This window comes from Pygocentrus nattereri, chromosome 17 (assembly GCF_015220715.1).
Source record: "Pygocentrus nattereri isolate fPygNat1 chromosome 17, fPygNat1.pri, whole genome shotgun sequence".
In the NCBI taxonomy this organism is placed as follows: Eukaryota; Metazoa; Chordata; class Actinopteri; order Characiformes; family Serrasalmidae; genus Pygocentrus; species Pygocentrus nattereri.
This window is the reverse complement of record NC_051227.1, coordinates 23,046,434-23,065,255: the sequence shown is the minus strand read 5'-3', so window position 1 is coordinate 23,065,255 and position 18,822 is coordinate 23,046,434. Positions and strand designations below refer to the sequence as shown.

The window sequence follows — 18,822 nt, the reverse complement described above, 5'->3', positions numbered from 1 at the left end:
GGTCAGCAAAGTCTCCAACTTTCTGCAGAGTCAATTGTTACAGAACTCCAAACTTCATGTGGCCTTCAGATTAGCTCAAGAACAGTGCATAGAGAGCTTCATGGAATGGGTTTCCATGGCCAAGCAGCTGTATCCAAGCCTTACATCACTAAGTGCAATGCAAAGCATTGAATGCAGTGGTGTAAAGTGCCACCACTGGACTTCAGAGCAATGGAAACGTGTTCTCTGAAGTGATGAATCATGCTTCTGCATCTGGCAATCCACTGGACGAGTCTGGGTTTGGCGGTTGCCAGGAGAACGGTACTTGTCAGACTGCATTGTGCTAAATGTAAATTTGGTGGAGGGGGGATTATGGTGTGGGGTTGTTCTTCAGGAGTTGGGCTCGGAACAACCAAGAGATTTTGGACAATTTCATGCTCCCAACTTTGTGGGAACAGTTTAGGGATGTCCCCTTCCTGTTCCAACATGACTGCGCACCAGTGCACAAAGCAACTGGTGACCTCAACCTGACCTCAACCAGATAGAACACCTTTGGGATGAATTAGAGCGGAGACTGCGAGCCAGGCCTTCTTGTCCAACATCAGTGTCTGACCTCACAAATGCGCTTCTGGAAGAATGGTCAAAAATGCCCATATACACACTCCTAATCCTTGTGGAAAGCCATCCCAGAAGAGTTATAAGCTGTTATAGCTGCAAAGGGTGGGCCGACATCATATTAAACCTTATGGATTAAGAAAGGCATGTCACTCAAGTTCATATGCGTGTGAAGGCAGAGGATCAAATACTTTTGGCAATATAGTGTATTTATTTCATTTCCTAGTAAAACACCCAGTTCAAGTCATCGATTTTTGTGGAATATGAAAACATGCACAGCATATGCAACAACTAAATATGAGTTCAGATTTTTCTGATTTTTATTGAATGTGTCCCCTTTGCCTTTATTGCAGCTTCCATTTTTTCAGGTTAATGACATCTGCAGAGAGGTTTTTCCACACCTTCCACCTTCCACCACAAGTTCAGTCTTAGAAGTTGGATGCATTTTCTCCTTCTCAAGCTTCAAGTAATCCCAAACACTCAGTGATGCTGAGGTCTGGACTCTGGAGTGCTCAGTCCTTTATTCTAAGAATAAGAGTAGCTTATTTACAAATCATCTTCTTTTTTATCTATTTCCTTTTCTCAGTGAGGGCTTCTTGACAGCTATACATCCTTTCAGACTCATAGTGTTGAGTTTTCTTCTCACAGTGGAAGGATTATTTTCAGATCTGATTCAAGTGTGGAGCTTGATTTTCTCCTCTCTCTCAAAGATGAAAGCTTTAAGTACCATTAAGCTCATATTTCATATTTTAGGCTAAGATATTTTAACTGTAACTAGACTAGAGGTAATATGGTTTGGTACATCAATAAAAATGCCTTTTGAAAAAGGTTTAGAAAAGAATTTGAGTTTTCTAACTAATTTAGATGTTTTGTATGAAAGAGAACTGAATAACCAAAAGTTCACACAGAGGTAAGGCTTAGAATTGTCACACTTCAAAAAGATGGTTCTTCAAGGGTTCCTTTAATAAAGGAAATGATCCTATATAGAACTATGAATACTCAAAGAACCCTTTACATGATTAAAGTGCCCTGTGCATCGTGAAAGGGTTCTTCAGATTGATGGAGAATGATTGTGTATTTTAATGTAATAATTGAATATTTATGCTAAAAGGGTTCTTCTCTTGTTACAAGCTTGACAATGAAACAATAGAAGAACCATTTTTAGTGCTATATACATCCCTTTTCAAAAAGGTTCTTTGTAGAACCATACACAAGACATTTTCCTTCAGTTCAATAAGCAATTACACCATTTCTTTTTTTACAAAAGAACATATCTATACGAGTATAGGCTTAAAATATTTGGCAAACCTTGTGCAAAAATGCAAAGTGAGTTTATAATTAATTTGGCAAATGACAAATGATTCACCAGGCAATTTTCCACTGACGTTGTATTTTCAGAAAGATGATTCTGTGGAAAATCCTGTTCCCAGTTTTTATGTCACTACTGAAAACCAAATAGTTTGTCTGTAGATGAAGCCAACAATATCCTCATTCAAAGTCCGTTTCTCCACCTTTGCTGAATACAGCTGAATCAAAGACAGCTGATTGTTCAGAACCTTTTTGAAGACAACCTAAAGTCTTTTTCCTTAAGCTCCCTGAATTCCTCCCATGTTCCAGATCTTGCTTCTTCCACCGCCTCCGCTACAGCTACGTCTGGCAGCTCCCACAATGGAGGTTTTGAACAGGGTCCATTTGGACTCCATATTCCCAACCTCCTCTGGTGCGTGAGAAAAGTTCTCAGAGTGGGAGTTATAATCTTTCTGGACAGAGGCTCTGCTAGCCGTTTCCAGCACACCCTCACTGTTCATTTGGCTCTACCAACTCACCACCAGATGGTGATGGGTTGACAGGTCATAACCTCTCTTCACCTGAGTGGCCAGAACATATGGACCCAAGTCAGACTTAATGACAACAATGACGATCACTGACCTTTGACCCAAGGAGCTCTGGTAGCAGATACACCTACGAACATCATTGTGTTTGAACTCTGTGCCTTAAGGACAATCCATGAAAAGCACAGAAGTCCAACAACAATTCACCTTTCAGGTGTAGATCGGGCAGAATGTTTATTCCAATCACCTGCTCCAGGTTTCCCAGTCACCGTCACCAGCACTGAAATCTCCAAGCAAGGCAATGGAGTCTGTAATGGGTTAATTTCCAGAACCTTACACAATTTGCTTCGAGAAGACTGAAGACTCTGTTGTTTGGTGCATAACACAACAGTAAGAGCCTTATATATTTTCTTTATTTACGTCTTTTAATGAAAATTCAGAGGAATGTGATATATTTTGAAAACCATCCAAGTCTGACTACAAAGGTAAGACTACAGCATTCTGCATTTGCACTCAGTCTGTATGTCATGTCATGTATGGTGATTTTTTTATGTGTAATGTAGATGGTTTTGGAAATAAAAACACACAAGTAGACATCCTGATTGAAGGGGTTTTTCAAAAAAATGAAGAGGTCTTAAAAATAGGCCAACCGTGCGCACACAGGTAAACCTATATTTGTTGGCATGAAAACACTGGAAAACATTTTTATGCTATTTGGATGATTTTGGAAATAAAACACAGATTTTTCTATATTTGTTTTAGTGTAATAAAAACATTGTCAACCACTTCAAACTTTAGAATTTCACACTTCAAAAATACAGAAAGGTAAAACTATAGGTGTATTTATTTTTATGTATGCTTTATTGATTTTTATATATTTCTCTATTAAATTATTTGGTGATTTTTTTTTATTACATTTTGGATGATTGTTTTAAATAAAAAAGATTTGACTGAAAGAAGTATAGTAGTATAGTATATTTTAAGTGTTCAAACAAACTTACAAGGTAAGGCAATGGCTTTGTGTTATCACAAATGTCATATGAAAACATCTGTTCATTTTGCGATGAGATATTGATGTTTTTTTTAAATAAATACAAATTTGAAGACATTCTTTTCATTTATATTGCATTCATCATTTATAAATATTTTTCATGAAAATGAAAAAAGGGACTTTCAAAACACTACAAACATGCCTAAAATGGTTAGGCTATAACATTAGGTATTTTGGCAAATTTTCTATAAAAAATATGGAGATTTTAGGTGTAAGTTATATATGATTTTTTTTAATAATAATGAGGAAATATTCAAATTTTCAAAGTGGTTTCAGAAAATGATAACATTAAAGACTAATAAACAAATGTATAGATAAAGCTATAACCTTTAGAGCTTTATGTATACATTTCATAGTAAAGCATAATATGCATTTTAATGCAACTTAGAAGATTTTTGAAATAGAAACAAAAGCAGAGGCATTTTGAATTACTATTGTTGTGTTTGTAATAAAATTTAAAAGACTTTAAAAATGATACAAATATGCTCACAGAGGTAAGACTATAGCCTTATGTAAATATTTTAATTTGACAAATTTTGTAACCAAACTTATGGTGATTTTGTGATGAAATTTGGATGACATTTGAAATAAAAACACATTTGAAGACATTTTCTTATTCAATACTTATACTATGCTTATTACAATACTTATGTATTTTGATAAATTTGCATAAACACATTGTTTTTTTTTGTATGTACCATAAATATAAATAAAATCACACCTGATGAATTTGTTGTCTTTATTTGTGTTATCATGAAAATGAAGGGATTTTCTAAATGGTCCAATTATGCTCACAAAAGTAAGACTATCGCCGTATGTGTGTTTTGACAAATTTTTTATGAAAACTCATTTTTGGAGATATTGTGATGAAATTTGGATAAGTTTTGAAATAAAATTCAATCTGAAGACATTTTCTACATTTATTTGTGTTTTTCATGAAAATTAAGAGACTTTGTAAGCATGACTGGACCATGTTTAAAGGTAAGACTATAGCCTTGTGTATTTTGACAAATTTAGCATGAACACTTATGGTGATATTGAGATGAAATTTGGATGATATTTGAAATAAAATCATGTTTAAAGACATTTTTACCTTTATTTGATTGTTTTTTTATGAAATTAAAGAGACTTTCATAATGAAGAAAATTTATTCTCAGAGGTAATTTTGCTCGTAGCCTTATGTATTTTCCCAAATGTTTTTATGAAAATATATGATGATTTTGTTATGAAATTGTGAAGAATTTTGAAATAAAATTACATTGGAAAATGTTTCTACCTTTATTCACTTGTTTTTCATGAAAATGAAGAGACTTTAAACATAGTCCACTTTTGCTCACATACGTAAGACCTTATGTATTTTGACAAATTCTGAAATGAAAATTAAGAGACTTTGTAAGCATGACTGGACCATGTTTAAAGGTAAGACTATAGCCTTGTGTATTTTGACAAATTTAGCATGAACATTTATGGTGATATTGAGATGAAATTTGGATGATATTTGAAATAAAAACACATTTGAAGACATTTTCTTATTCAATACTTATACTATGCTTATTACAATACTTATGTATTTTGATAAATTTGCATAAACACATTGTTTTTTTTGTATGTACCATAAATATAAATAAAATCACACCTGATGAATTTGTTGTCTTTATTTGTGTTATCATGAAAATGAAGGGATTTTCTAAATGGTCCAATTATGCTCACAAAAGTAAGACTATAGCCGTATGTGTGTTTTGACAAATTTTTTATGAAAACTTTCATTTTTGGAGATATTGTGATGACATTTGGATAAGTTTTGAAATAAAATTCAATCTGAAGACATTTTCTACATTTATTTGTGTTTTTCATGAAAATTAAGAGACTTTGTAAGCATGACTGGACCATGTTTAAAGGTAAGACTATAGCCTTATGTATTTTCCCAAATTTTGTATGAAAATATATGATGAGATGTATCTAATATATATATATATATATATATATATATATATATATATATATATATATGAAGAATTTTGAAATAAAATTACATTGGAAAATGTTTCTACCTTTATTCACTTGTTTTTCATGAAAATGAAGAGACTTTAAACATAGTCCACTTTTGCTCACATATGTAAGACCTTATGTATTTTGACAAATTCTGAAATGAAAATTAAGAGACTTTGTAAGCATGACTGGACCATGTTTAAAGGTAAGACTATAGCCTTGTGTATTTTGACAAATTTAGCATGAACAATTATGGTGATATTGAGATGAAATTTGGATGATATTTGAAATAAAATCATGTTTAAAGACATTTTTACCTTTATTTGATTGTTTTTTTATGAAATTAAAGAGACTTTCATAATGAAGAAAATTTATTCTCAGAGGTAATTTTGCTCGTAGCCTTATGTATTTTCCCAAATGTTTTTATGAAAATATATGATGATTTTGTTATGAAATTGTGAAGAATTTTGAAATAAAATTACATTGGAAAATGTTTCTACCTTTATTCACTTGTTTTTCATGAAAATGAAGAGACTTTAAACATAGTCCACTTTTGCTCACATACGTAAGACCTTATGTATTTTGACAAATTCTGAAATGAAAATTAAGAGACTTTGTAAGCATGACTGGACCATGTTTAAAGGTAAGACTATAGCCTTGTGTATTTTGACAAATTTAGCATGAACAATTATGGTGATATTGAGATGAAATTTGGATGATATTTGAAATAAAATCATGTTTAAAGACATTTTTACCTTTATTTGATTGTTTTTTTATGAAATTAAAGAGACTTTCATAATGAAGAAAATTTATTCTCAGAGGTAATTTTGCTCGTAGCCTTATGTATTTTCCCAAATGTTTTTATGAAAATATATGATGATTTTGTTATGAAATTGTGAAGAATTTTGAAATAAAATTACATTGGAAAATGTTTCTACCTTTATTCACTTGTTTTTCATGAAAATGAAGAGACTTTAAACATAGTCCACTTTTGCTCACATACGTAAGACCTTATGTATTTTGACAAATTCTGAAATGAAAATTAAGAGACTTTGTAAGCATGACTGGACCATGTTTAAAGGTAAGACTATAGCCTTATGTATTTTGACAAATTTAGCATGAACACTTATGGTGATATTGAGATGAAATTTGGATGATATTTGAAATAAAATCATGTTTAAATGGCATTTTTGCCTTTATTTGATTGTTTTTTTATTAAATTAAAGAGACTTTCATAATGATGAAATTATTTGATTGAATAATGATGCTCACAAACGTAAGACTATAGCCTTATGTATTTTGACATATTCTGTATGAAAACTTCTGGTGATTTTGTAATGAAACTAAAATGATATATAAAACAAAAACACACCTGAAGACATTTTCTACCTTCATTTTAGTGTTTTTCATGTAAAATAAGAGACTTTAAACATGGTCCAATCATGCTCAGAAAGGCAAGACTATAGCCTTATGTATTTTGACAAATTTTGTATGAAAACTTCTGGTGATTGTTGGTGAAAATTGGCTGAAAAATAAAATAAAAAGAGAACTGAAGACATTTCTACCTTTTACGTAAGTGTTTTTCATGAAAATTAAGAGAATTTGTGAGCATGATTGGACCATGTTTAAAGGCGAGACCATAGCCTTATGTATTTTGAAAAAATCTCTATGAAAACATATTGTGATTTTGTTATGAAATTTGGATAAGTTTTAAAATAAAATTAAATCTGAAGACATTTTCTACATTTATTTGTGTTTTTCATGAAAATTAAGAGACTTTGTAAGCATGACTGGACCATGTTTAAAGGTAAGACTATAGCCTTATGTATTTTCCCAAATTTTGTATGAAAATATATGATGAGATGTATCTAATATATATATATATATATATATATATATATATATATATATATATATATATATATATATATATGTGAAGAATTTTGAAATAAAATTACATTGGAAAATGTTTCTACCTTTATTCACTTGTTTTTCATGAAAATGAAGAGACTTTAAACATAGTCCACTTTTGCTCACATACGTAAGACCTTATGTATTTTGACAAATTCTGAAATGAAAATTAAGAGACTTTGTAAGCATGACTGGACCATGTTTAAAGGTAAGACTATAGCCTTATGTATTTTGACAAATTTAGCATGAACACTTATGGTGATATTGAGATGAAATTTGGATGATATTTGAAATAAAATCATGTTTAAAGACATTTTTACCTTTATTTGATTGTTTTTTTATGAAATTAAAGAGACTTTCATAATGATGAAAATTTATTCTCAGAGGTAATTTTGCTCGTAGCCTTATGTATTTTCCCAAATGTTTTTATGAAAATATATGATGATTTTGTTATGAAATTGTGAAGAATTTTGAAATAAAATTACATTGGAAAATGTTTCTACCTTTATTCACTTGTTTTTCATGAAAATTAAGAGACTTTAAACATAGTCCACTTTTGCTCACAAACGTACGACTATAGCCTTATGTATTTTGACATATTCTGTATGAAAACTTATGGTGATATTGTAATGAAATTGGGATGATCTATCAAACAATAACACACCTAAAGACATTTTATACCTTTATTTAAATGTTTTTATGAAAATTAAGAGACTTTAAACATGGTCCAATTTTGCTCACAAACGTAAGACTATAGCCTTATGTATTTTGACAAATTCTGTATGAAAACTTCTGGTGATTTTGTAATGAAACTAAAATGATCAAGAAGCAAAAGAATGGAGATGCAACCTGTATCCGCGGAAAGGAGAAGGTCATTTAGGACACAGAGAAGAGCAGTCTCGGTGCTATGATGCAAACGAAAACCAGATTGAATTTTTTCAAATAAATCATTAGTGTTCAAAAAATCAAGCAGCTGGGAAGCCACGACCTTTTCTAGAACTTTAGAGATGAATGGGAGATTTGAAATAGGCCTGTAATTGCTCAAAATTGTTATATCTGAGTCAGGTTTCTTAATAATAGGTGTGACAGCTGCTGTTTTTAAAGACACAGGAACATATCCTGTGGCAAGTGACATATTGGTTCGGAAAAGATAGAGACACAGCGTTGAAGAAGATGGGTAGGAACAGGGTCCAGTCGAGAGGATGAAGTCTTAGAGTTAGCTATAATATTGACAATAGAAGTTGAGTCAGTCAGAGAGAAATTTGAAAAAGAAAGTGACAGAGTTGGAGAGAAAACGATAGGCCCATGGCAGTCAGCAGGGGTATTCAACAGGTCTTTGTAGATGGTTGACACCTTGTTACCGTAGAATTTCAGAAAGGCATTACATAGATCAGTTGAGGCAGTATTTGGAGTTGAAGGGGGTCCCAGAAGCTTATTTACCACTGAAAACAGAAGCTTGGGATTCTGACCAGCAGCACTGAAAACATCCTCGTAGTATGATGAAATCACGTTTAAAGACATGTTCTACCTTTATTTAAGTGGTTGTACTGAAATTAAAGAGACTTTCAAAATGATCAAAATTTGCTCTCAGAGGTAAGACTATAGCCTTATGTATTTTGACAAATTTTGTGTGGGAACATATTGTAATTTTTTGATGAAATTGGCTGAAAAATAAAAACAAATGAAGACATTTTTTATTTTTTTTTAAGTGTTTTTCATGAAAATTAAGAGACTTTGTGAGCATGACTGGACAATGTTTACAGGCAAGACTGCAGCCTTATGCATTTTGAAAAATTCTGTGTGAAAACAGTGATTTTGTGATGAAATTTAGACATTTGAAATAAAAACACACCTGAAGACATTTTCTTATTCAATACTTATACTATGCTTATTACAATACTTATGTATTTTGATAAATTTAGCATGAACACTTATGGTGATATTGAGATGAAATTTGTATGATATTTGAAATAAAATCATGTTTAAAGACATTTTTACCTTTATTTGATTGTTTTTTTATGAAATTAGAGACTTTCATAATGATGAAAATTTATTCTCAGAGGTCATTTTGCTCTCATAGCCTTATGTATTTTCCCAAATTTTGTATGAAAATATATGATATATATATATATATATATATATATATATATATGAAGAATTTTGAAATAAAATTACATCTGAAAATGTTTCTACCTTTATTCACTTGTTTTTATGAAAATTAAGAGACATTTAAACATGGTCCAATTTTGCTCACAAACGTAAGACTATAGCCTTATGTATTTTGACAAATTCTGTATTAAAACTTATGATGATTTTGCAATGGAATTGCGATGATATATAAAACACAAACACAACTGAAGACATTTTCTACCTTTATTGTTTTTTCATGAAATTAAAGAGCTTTTCAAAATGATCAACCTTTGCTCCCAGAAGCAAGACTATAGCATTATGTATTTTCATACATTTTTTATGAAAAATTATGTTGATTTTGTGCTAATTTAATGAGTTTTGAAATAATATCAAATCTTCTACAATTTTCTACTACAACTATTGATGTTTTCATATGTATCATGAATAGACTTGGAAATAAAATCACATCTTAAGACATTTGCTGTCTGTATTTAAGTGTTTTTCATGAAAACTAAGAGACTTTAAACATGGTCAAATTATGCTCTCAAACATGATACTACAGCCTTCTGTATTTTGAAAAATTTTGTATGAAAACTTCTGGCGATTTTGTAATGAAATTTGGATGATATATAAAAACACAATTGAAGACATTTTCTACCTTTATTGTTTTTTCATGAAATTAAAGAGCCTTTCAAAATGATCAACATTTGCTCTCAGAGGCAAGACTATAGCATTATGTCCATCCATCCACTTTCTAAGCCACTTCTCCGTCAGGGTCGCGGGGGGTGCTGGAGCCTATCCCAGCGGTCATCGGGCGGAAGGCAGGATACACCCTGGACAGGTTGCCAGTCCATCGCAGGGCAGACAGACAGACACAGACAGTCACTCACACCTAGGGGCAATTTAGCATGTTCAATTGGCCTGACTGCATGTCTTTGGACTGTGGGAGGAAACCGGAGAACCCGGAGGAAACCCACGCAGACACAGGGAGAACATACAAACTCCACACAGAGAGGACCCCAGTCACCCGGCCGGGGAATTGAATATAGCCTTATGTATTTTGACAAATTTTTGCATGAAAACTTATGGTAATTTTTTGATAAAATTGGCTAAAAAATAAAATAAAAACTGAAGTGAAGATATTTTCTACCTTTATTCAAGTGTTTTTCATTAGAAATTAAGAGACTTTGTGAGCATGACGGGACAATGTTTACAGGCAAGACTGCAGCCTTATGCATTTTGAAAAATTCTGTATGAAAACAGTGATTTTGTGATGAAATTATATATGTTAATGAAATTTAAGAGAGTTTACAAAGGAGCAAAAATTAACATAAAGGTAAGACTTATGCATTCTGTTCATTTTGTGCAGAGATGTACAGTAATTTTTAACCATAATTAGAAAGTTTTTTTTAAATGATGGACAGATTTATTTACATACAGATTTTGTATGCATAAGTTTAAGTGATTATGTCAGTATGTCATATAGTAATGCTATTTTATTTGTTTTTGTCCTAGCAGAGTGCCTTACTTGGCTACCCCATTCTAAAAGTTATAGCTATGCCCTCATTTCATGCTCTCATGTGCGCACACACACACACACACACACACACACACACACACACACACACACACACACATCCTTACATGTTCATCTAGCATTTAAATAAGAGTCTTGAGATCTACCTGAACAAAACAATTGATTTCAATTAAGATGAAAGGCCTTAAAGCCCACAGACTAATCTGCCACAGCTGTCAGAGCAGATTTAAATGCCAGTAAAGGTCAAGTACAAAAGTCCCTGTCCCCCAGCTGTACATGAGAGAAACTATGCAGTGCTGTCATTCTTTGTAAACATGAAACAGATTGTCTTGAAGGGGGTCTAACCTCTTGGGTTGAACACATGCTAGGTATTATTGACGATGGAAGAGAAGAAAGGCTCAGGACAGGCTTTATACTGAGGCTATACATTCAATGAAGTACCTAAAAAGGTACTAAAAAGGTAAAAGACTTGGTCTTCCAGTCAGGACAATGATCACAAGGCATAACAAATCCATAAAAAAGGCTAACAGAGCAGAGAATCAAGAATGTATAGTGACCATCCCTGTTCACTGACCTAAACTGTCCTGAAATAAGGTGAGTCTCTAAGGCAAGACAAGCTAGTACATGCTCTACAGAGAACTCTGCACATTTTAATACACAATTACCGCTTTTTTGCTTAAATTGAAACAAACAAATAAACATAAAATGGTATTAGGTTTTAGATTTGGGTTTTGGGTTCAGATTATGGTTAGGGTCAGTGTTTCGGGTCTCACTTTATATTGTCTTTAATAACTGTGTAGTTACACATGAATAACATATGCAACACTGTAACTACTGATGATTTAGCCAATGTTACAGATGGATTACAGAAGTACTGCCTATGTAGTTACAAAAGTGTATCAATTTCAGTTTTGCCTCATGTGTATCTTCTGATTTATATAACATTACAGTTATGATTTATAGAATTTACGTGGGCTGGAGGTTAGAGAACTGGCCCTGTGACCGGAAGGTTGCTGGTTCAATCCCCGGTGCCGACAGTCCATGACTGAGGTGTCCTTGAGCAAGACACCTAACCCCCAATTGCTCCCCGGGCGCCATGGATAGGGCTGCCCACTGCTCCGGGCAAGTGTGCTCACTGCCCCCTAGTGTGCGTGTATTCACTAGTGTGCATGTGGTGTTTCACTTCACGGATGGGGTAAATGCAGAGGTGGAATTTCCCCAGTTGTGGGATTAAAAAAGTATTACTTAATTACTGTGGAACAACTGTGTTATAACAAGGTAACCTAATCACATTGATTAATACCATTCTGTAATTACACTGTACCTATATTAAAAACTACACATTAACTTTCCTGTAGTGTTAAGGTTACACTGTAAAATAAGTGGACAGTTCCTGTGTAGTTGTTATGTAGGTACTGTGTAATAATGCAGTGGTAATACAGACACTGCTTTGGTGGTACTGCAGCACATTTAACTAATGTCAAAGTAGCATTTTAATATAACGTCTGCTGTACTGTCACATTACAGAACTGGATATAATGCCTGAGCACTAGCAAGATAAACAATGGCTAAATGCTAGTGAAAGCTGGCACATACAGTGCAAGTAATGTCAATGTTGGTTACATGCTTCCTTTTACTGCTGGAATAGACTTCTGAAAACAACTCCTGTTCAATTCAAATGTAATTACATTTATGTCATTGCCCTTGTGAGACAATAGGCTGTTACAACTATTAAGATACACTTGTGTAGTTACATGTGGCAAAACTGAAGTTGCTACACATGTGTAATTACATAAGGAGTACTTCTCTAATCCATCTGTAACAGTGACTAAATCATTAGTAGTTACATTGTTGTTGCATATGTTGTTCACATGTAACTACACAGTTATTATACACACTTAACATGAAGTGGGACCAGTGCACATTTTAGGGTTGGGGGAAATTAAATGTGATGTTTACAGATATTTGTTTATAGAAAACCAATGTTTGCTTATTTGGGATTTGTTCTTAGATGAGAACACAATCTACAAACACTCCAGAGCACAAAGCTGAGAAAAGTTCTGCGGTTTTAGAACGCGTTATAAATCTTTTTCATAGGATTCTTCTTAGGCCTTACATTTTTTTATGAATGAAGTCTATAATTGAATAAAAAATTGCAGCCCTTGCGATTTGAAAACTGCGCTGTCTCAAATTGTGATTTGGATATAAAAGCGATTAATCTTTCAGCCCTAGTCAAAACTCAAGAAAGAAACAGTAGCGAAAATCAATTTACTCAAAAATGTAATCTTTACGTCTGCATAGTTGATGTATTTCCATTGCCAAGTTACTGAAAGACACACTTTATTTTTTTAAAGAACACATTTACAGTGTGTAGATTACGAATACATACATAGTAATTTATTAACACTGACCATTCCCCAAAAACATCCACATTTCTATGCAAATACATATGTACACAGACGGGAGCGACCACTTCGCGTAGGTGTGAAATGCATTCAGGATGATCAGAAAAAACGGAGTTTACAGTCTACAGGAAAACGAAACTGTGACAAACAAGAAGCATGAAAAAAAGTTCAGCTGCATTGCTATTAGGCAGAATTTGACTATGAATTGCATAGCAATTTTTTTTCAAAGTATAGAGACATTTCTGTATGTAATCATTAATTTCAGCTATTTATGATGAGGTCATTCTGAGGAGCGTCATGTACTAACCGAGTAAGTAAGCCCTAACTAATGCAAGGAGTGAATAATACAAATGCATAAATCTACAGTATGTGCGTGATTAACTGTGGCTGAGTAAGAGCAATCTGTACTCAGTGGTGACTATATAGATGATAAACAATAAATAAACATTTGTAGAAATGTGCACTTAAACATCTAATAAGCCTGTGAATTATTCATTCAACATAAATGAAGTTCAATAAAAGGCATCAGTGTGTCTTACATTGGCAGTCCCTTTCTGAGAATCGCTTCTACATTTATACCAGTGTACTCCGAGCAAGCCTATGATTAAATATAGCACAGAACAGCAACACAAAGCTTTGGAGAACCGTTTTAAAGTTCACACGTTAACTACTGAAACAAACATTTGACCAGTTCTGTTAGTCAATATGCAGAAACTATACAGAAAACATCATGAGATTTAACACATTGATTATACAGGACTACTCTGTAAGGCAGTCCAGCTGTCTTAATCATTAACGCACTATAATTTCATAAAATTTGAGTTGTCAACGTGACATCATCCATGTTCAGTAATAGGCCATGACAATCACTGTAGTCAATTGGGGGTCAAGAAATAATCAGTCAAACTGGTGTGTACATGTATAAAAGACACTATTAGTTAAAATCCGTTTGAACACTTCTTTCAAATTTTGATATGAATTTACATTATAATACATTTTTTACACAGCAAATGTATGCCTGATTAATAAAAAAGCACTAAATCACAAAAACATAATCATGCAAAAATAGTGGAAAAAGTCAAAATGTATAAAAAATGTCAAAACAAACAAAATAATGACCATAAAATGTCGAATTAGGGCTGGCCAAACAGCATTGTACCGGCTGTAAATGTTCATTGCTATTTCTAAATGAACAGTGGGAAATGCATGAGTACTCAAGTATTGGGCTAACTGTTTAAGTTGCCAGTATTCAAATACTGAAATCACTGTTCAGGTATTCATTATGTTTCACAACAGGAAGACGGGGAAGTACACAAGCTAATTATTCAGGGAAATGGCAATTATGTTTTAAACAGCATTCGTGGTGAGTCTGTGTGGTCTACCTCTTAATGGCTGAGCTGTGGTTGCTCCTAGATTCCCCCATTACACACAGTGTGCACTTACAGTTGTCTGGGGCAGATCTAGCAGGTCAGAAATTTCACAAGTTGAATTGTAGCATAGGTGGCATACTATGATAGAGCCGTTTAAAGTCACTGAGCTCTTCAGTACAACCCATTCTACTGCTATTGTTTGTTTACAGAGACCCCTGTGAGCAATGTGTATGGCTGAAACATCTGAACATCATCAGTAGGACGGGTGTCCACATACTTTTGGCCACATAGTTTATTTTCAATAAAAAAAAAATATTCTCTTACCATCTAAAATGTAAGCCTAATAACACCAGTATGCTAGTCTACTGCTCGCTTAATTTGGCTGATGTATATTTTTTCCTCTTTGTTGTTTTTTCCCCTCAGTGGTTAATATTATATATTATAATACTATGGTATATTGACTCTTACAGATGCACAAATATCAAAATCAGTCAGAATGCTCATTCATAGTGAGCACCTGAGCACAAATGAATTGAAATCTTGAAATGAATACTTACATATTTGTCTATGGTACTCCAGCGTCTTATTGCAGATTCTGCACTAAGAATGTTTCTTTCAATAATTTGTGCTCCTCGCCATTCCTAACTTCAGTAAAACATGGAAAGCAGTCCAGTTTGTTGTGTGAGGCGAGGTGATTTGGATTTACACATATAGCACTTTCCATTTATTAACAATAACTGTTCTATCTAAAGACATTTACTGCTAAAATTATTGCAGTTTTAGGCTACCATTTTTGTGGCTTAAAAAGCTACTACTAAAAAGAGAAACAAACACGAACGTAACGAAAAACATGTACTTAATTATTTAAATTACTCGTGCCAGCCCTATGATGAAGTTACTAATATGGTCATTCATGCTCTGATTTGATTTGAACCCCACAAAATGTGATTGGTAAACAATGTTAAACCACTAACTTATCCTTGAACTTAGTCTTTAAACATGTTCATAAAAACAAACACATTTTAAACAGTTAAATGCCTACCCACCTGGATAGGAAGCTTCTAGCACCTTTGGATTTAGATAAAGTTCCTGTGTTGTTGATGACTTACACCATGGTTGAAGCAGTAGTACACAATAAGTGCCTCATTTAGATAAAAACTGGCTAATGACTTCAAGTCTTTCCCAAAATCATAAAATAGCAGAAGTGCTCGCGAGTTCTGTGTTTTGGCCAAATACCTTAAAGATTCAGGCCTGGTCTTCCAAACATACATAACACAAAACCATTAATGCATGAGGCTGCAGAGCTTTTAAGAGACCAGGAATTAATCTGAATAAAGGACATGGCATACTGACCCAACATTTACCAACAAGCACCAGCTGGCTTTACACTATTGAAGAATAAGAGCGGACAAACCAAATGAACAAGCCAAACGTGGAAGAGAGAACATTCTAAAATAGTGTGAAGGGGTGGTGAATGAAGAAAACACTCCAGAACAGTGTGAATTTGGGTGAATATTCCAGAACAGTGTAAATTTAGGAGAACATTCCAGAATAGTGCGAATGAAGAGAATATTTTAGAGTAGTGTTAAAGGCAAGAACATTCTAGAACAGAGAGAACACTCTAGAACACTGTGAATGGGGTCAACACTCTAAAACTACTTGAATGTATGAAGAACATCATAATATGGTGTGGATAGGCTGAGAACGTTTTAGAACCATGTGAAAGAGGGAGAACATTCTAGAGGAGTATAAATGGGTAGATAATTTTTTAGTACAGTATGAATGAGTGGAGAACTTGAAGAGCAGTGTGAATGGGTGGAGAACATACTATACCTGGATGAAGAGAGAGAACACTATAGAACACTGTGAATGGGGACAGCACTCTAAAACTGCATGAGTGGGTGGAGAACATTCTAAAATGTTGTGAACGGGGCAAGAACATTTTAGGACTGTGTGAATGAGGGAGAACATGCTGGAGCAGACTAAATGGGGAGAATATACTAGAACAGTGTGAATCTGGGATACCGTTCTAAAACAGTGTGAATTGCTGAAGAACATTTTAAAACAGTGTGTATGGAGAAAATATTTTTAGAGCAACGTGAAAGAGAAGAACATTCTAGAACAGTTTAAATGGCTGCAGAACATTTAGAGGAGTGTAAATTGGTAGAGAAATTTCTAGTACAGTGTAAATGAGTGAAGAACTTGAGAACCAATAAAGAACACTGTAAATGCATGGAGGACACACTAGACCTTTGTGAACAGAGAGAACACTCAAGAATGTTGTGAATGACATTCTAAAATGACATGAGTGGGTGGAGAACATTCTAAAATGATGTGAATACATCAAGAACATTTTAGAACCATGTGAAAGAGACAGAACATGCTAGAGCAGTCAAAATGCAGAGAACATTCTAGAACATTGTGAATGGTGGAGAACATTCAAGAACAGTGTGAATTGAGTGAGAACATTCTAGTGGTTCCCTACCATTCCATTCAGGTATGCGCAAACCAACCCACCATTTAGATTTGTTGGTCTTTGTTAGAGAATGTTGGATCCATGGTTTTAACTCTTCTTAGTCACTTCAAATCTTTTACTCGTCAAAGTCTTAGTACATAAATAAGAGGCACTTGCAAAACAAAAGCGATTCTAATGAGTGTCCACTTGGTGAAACTCTTGGCAAAGAAATGGTCACACCTCAGAGCTGTCATTACTATCCAGGACATGAGTCATCATGGGCTCCGTACTGCTGGAGCCTTTTGGAGGCTCACTGCCCTTCTTCTCCTGTCTGGACCGTACCAAGAGAACCACAAGCACAAGCAGGAGGACAGTCAAGAGAAGACCCACCGCAATTCCTATGATCATTAACAGGTGATCCTCGCCGGTCTCTCTGGGTGTCGACACTGTAGGATGGACCACGTTTTGGACGTTAATGTTGGGCCGAGGCTGCCCTTGGCTGCTGCGGTCCAGAGCGATATGCAGGATGTTGGTGCCCCGATCGTTCTCCAAACCGATCTCCTCAGCCAGCGCCGGTGCACTGGCGGACCTTCTGGATCGAGTCGAGCTGGTCTGAAGTGGGCGGTGTTGTTGAGTTACTTGATGATATTCCACGCTCCTCTTTCCGATGCCTCGGTTAGCGTTGTCTCTGGAGCGGACGGTGTAGATGGTGTGGATGTACCACTCCCTGCCTGCAGATACCTAGAAGAAGTAGGAGATATAAGCACACAGATGTTTTGATTCAGAGCTGATCAATGTAATATTTTGCATTGGCTATACTACGCCTGATCCAATTCCAGTCCGTTCGTGCTCTATTGACACCAGTGAGAAAAAAAAATAAGACAAAAATTGAGATACTTGTTTGCTATAATGTTTTATATATATATATATATATATATATACACACACACACTACATCATTTCAACACACCAGATGTCCATTGTGTTGTGTGAAAATTTCAAGATAAATGGACCAATAGAAATGCTTTGAATCACTTTGAATAAAATCTCTTTACATTGAATTACACTGAAAGGTAAGAGTGTTCTTGCTTTGTCCTGTACTTGTTTTCCTTTGGACAGGGATGACATACAAAAACGTACTTTTCTCCTTGATAAGGTAAATATTATGAACTTATGAACTCATTTAAGGTACACATTTGGACCATATGGAACATGTTGGTCCTGGACCCTCAACACTGCGTTGGCAAGAAAGTCCAGCAGCGGCTTCACTTCCTCGAAAGGATGAAGATAGCCAACCTCCCCACTTCTATCATTACTACATTCTACAGGGGGACAATAGAGAGCGTTCTGACCAGCTGTCTCACTGGCTGATATGGGAAGTGCACTGTCTCAGACAGCAGGACCATACAGCACATTGTGAAGACAGATGAGAAGATCGCTGGGGTGTCTTTACCCACAGCACAGCACAGCATCCGCAAGGTCACCAGTGTTGTGGACAACCCCTCCCACCACTCTTATGGACTCTTCTCTCTCCTGCCATCTGGCAGA

The 18,822-nt window shown here is 34.4% G+C and overlaps 1 protein-coding gene across 1 annotated transcript in view; it reads right to left on the bottom strand.

Annotated features, from left to right (window-relative positions):
* Positions 1 to 13,338: 13,338 nt before the first annotated feature.
* Positions 13,339 to 18,822, bottom strand: part of frem2b (FRAS1 related extracellular matrix 2b) — a 143,226-nt gene continuing 137,742 nt past the window's right edge. The window contains exon 24 of the mRNA XM_017708604.2: positions 13,339 to 18,015. Coding sequence (XP_017564093.1) covers positions 17,509 to 18,015 — 507 coding nt within the window. The 3' untranslated portion in view covers positions 13,339 to 17,508. The remainder of the gene's footprint in view (positions 18,016 to 18,822) is intronic.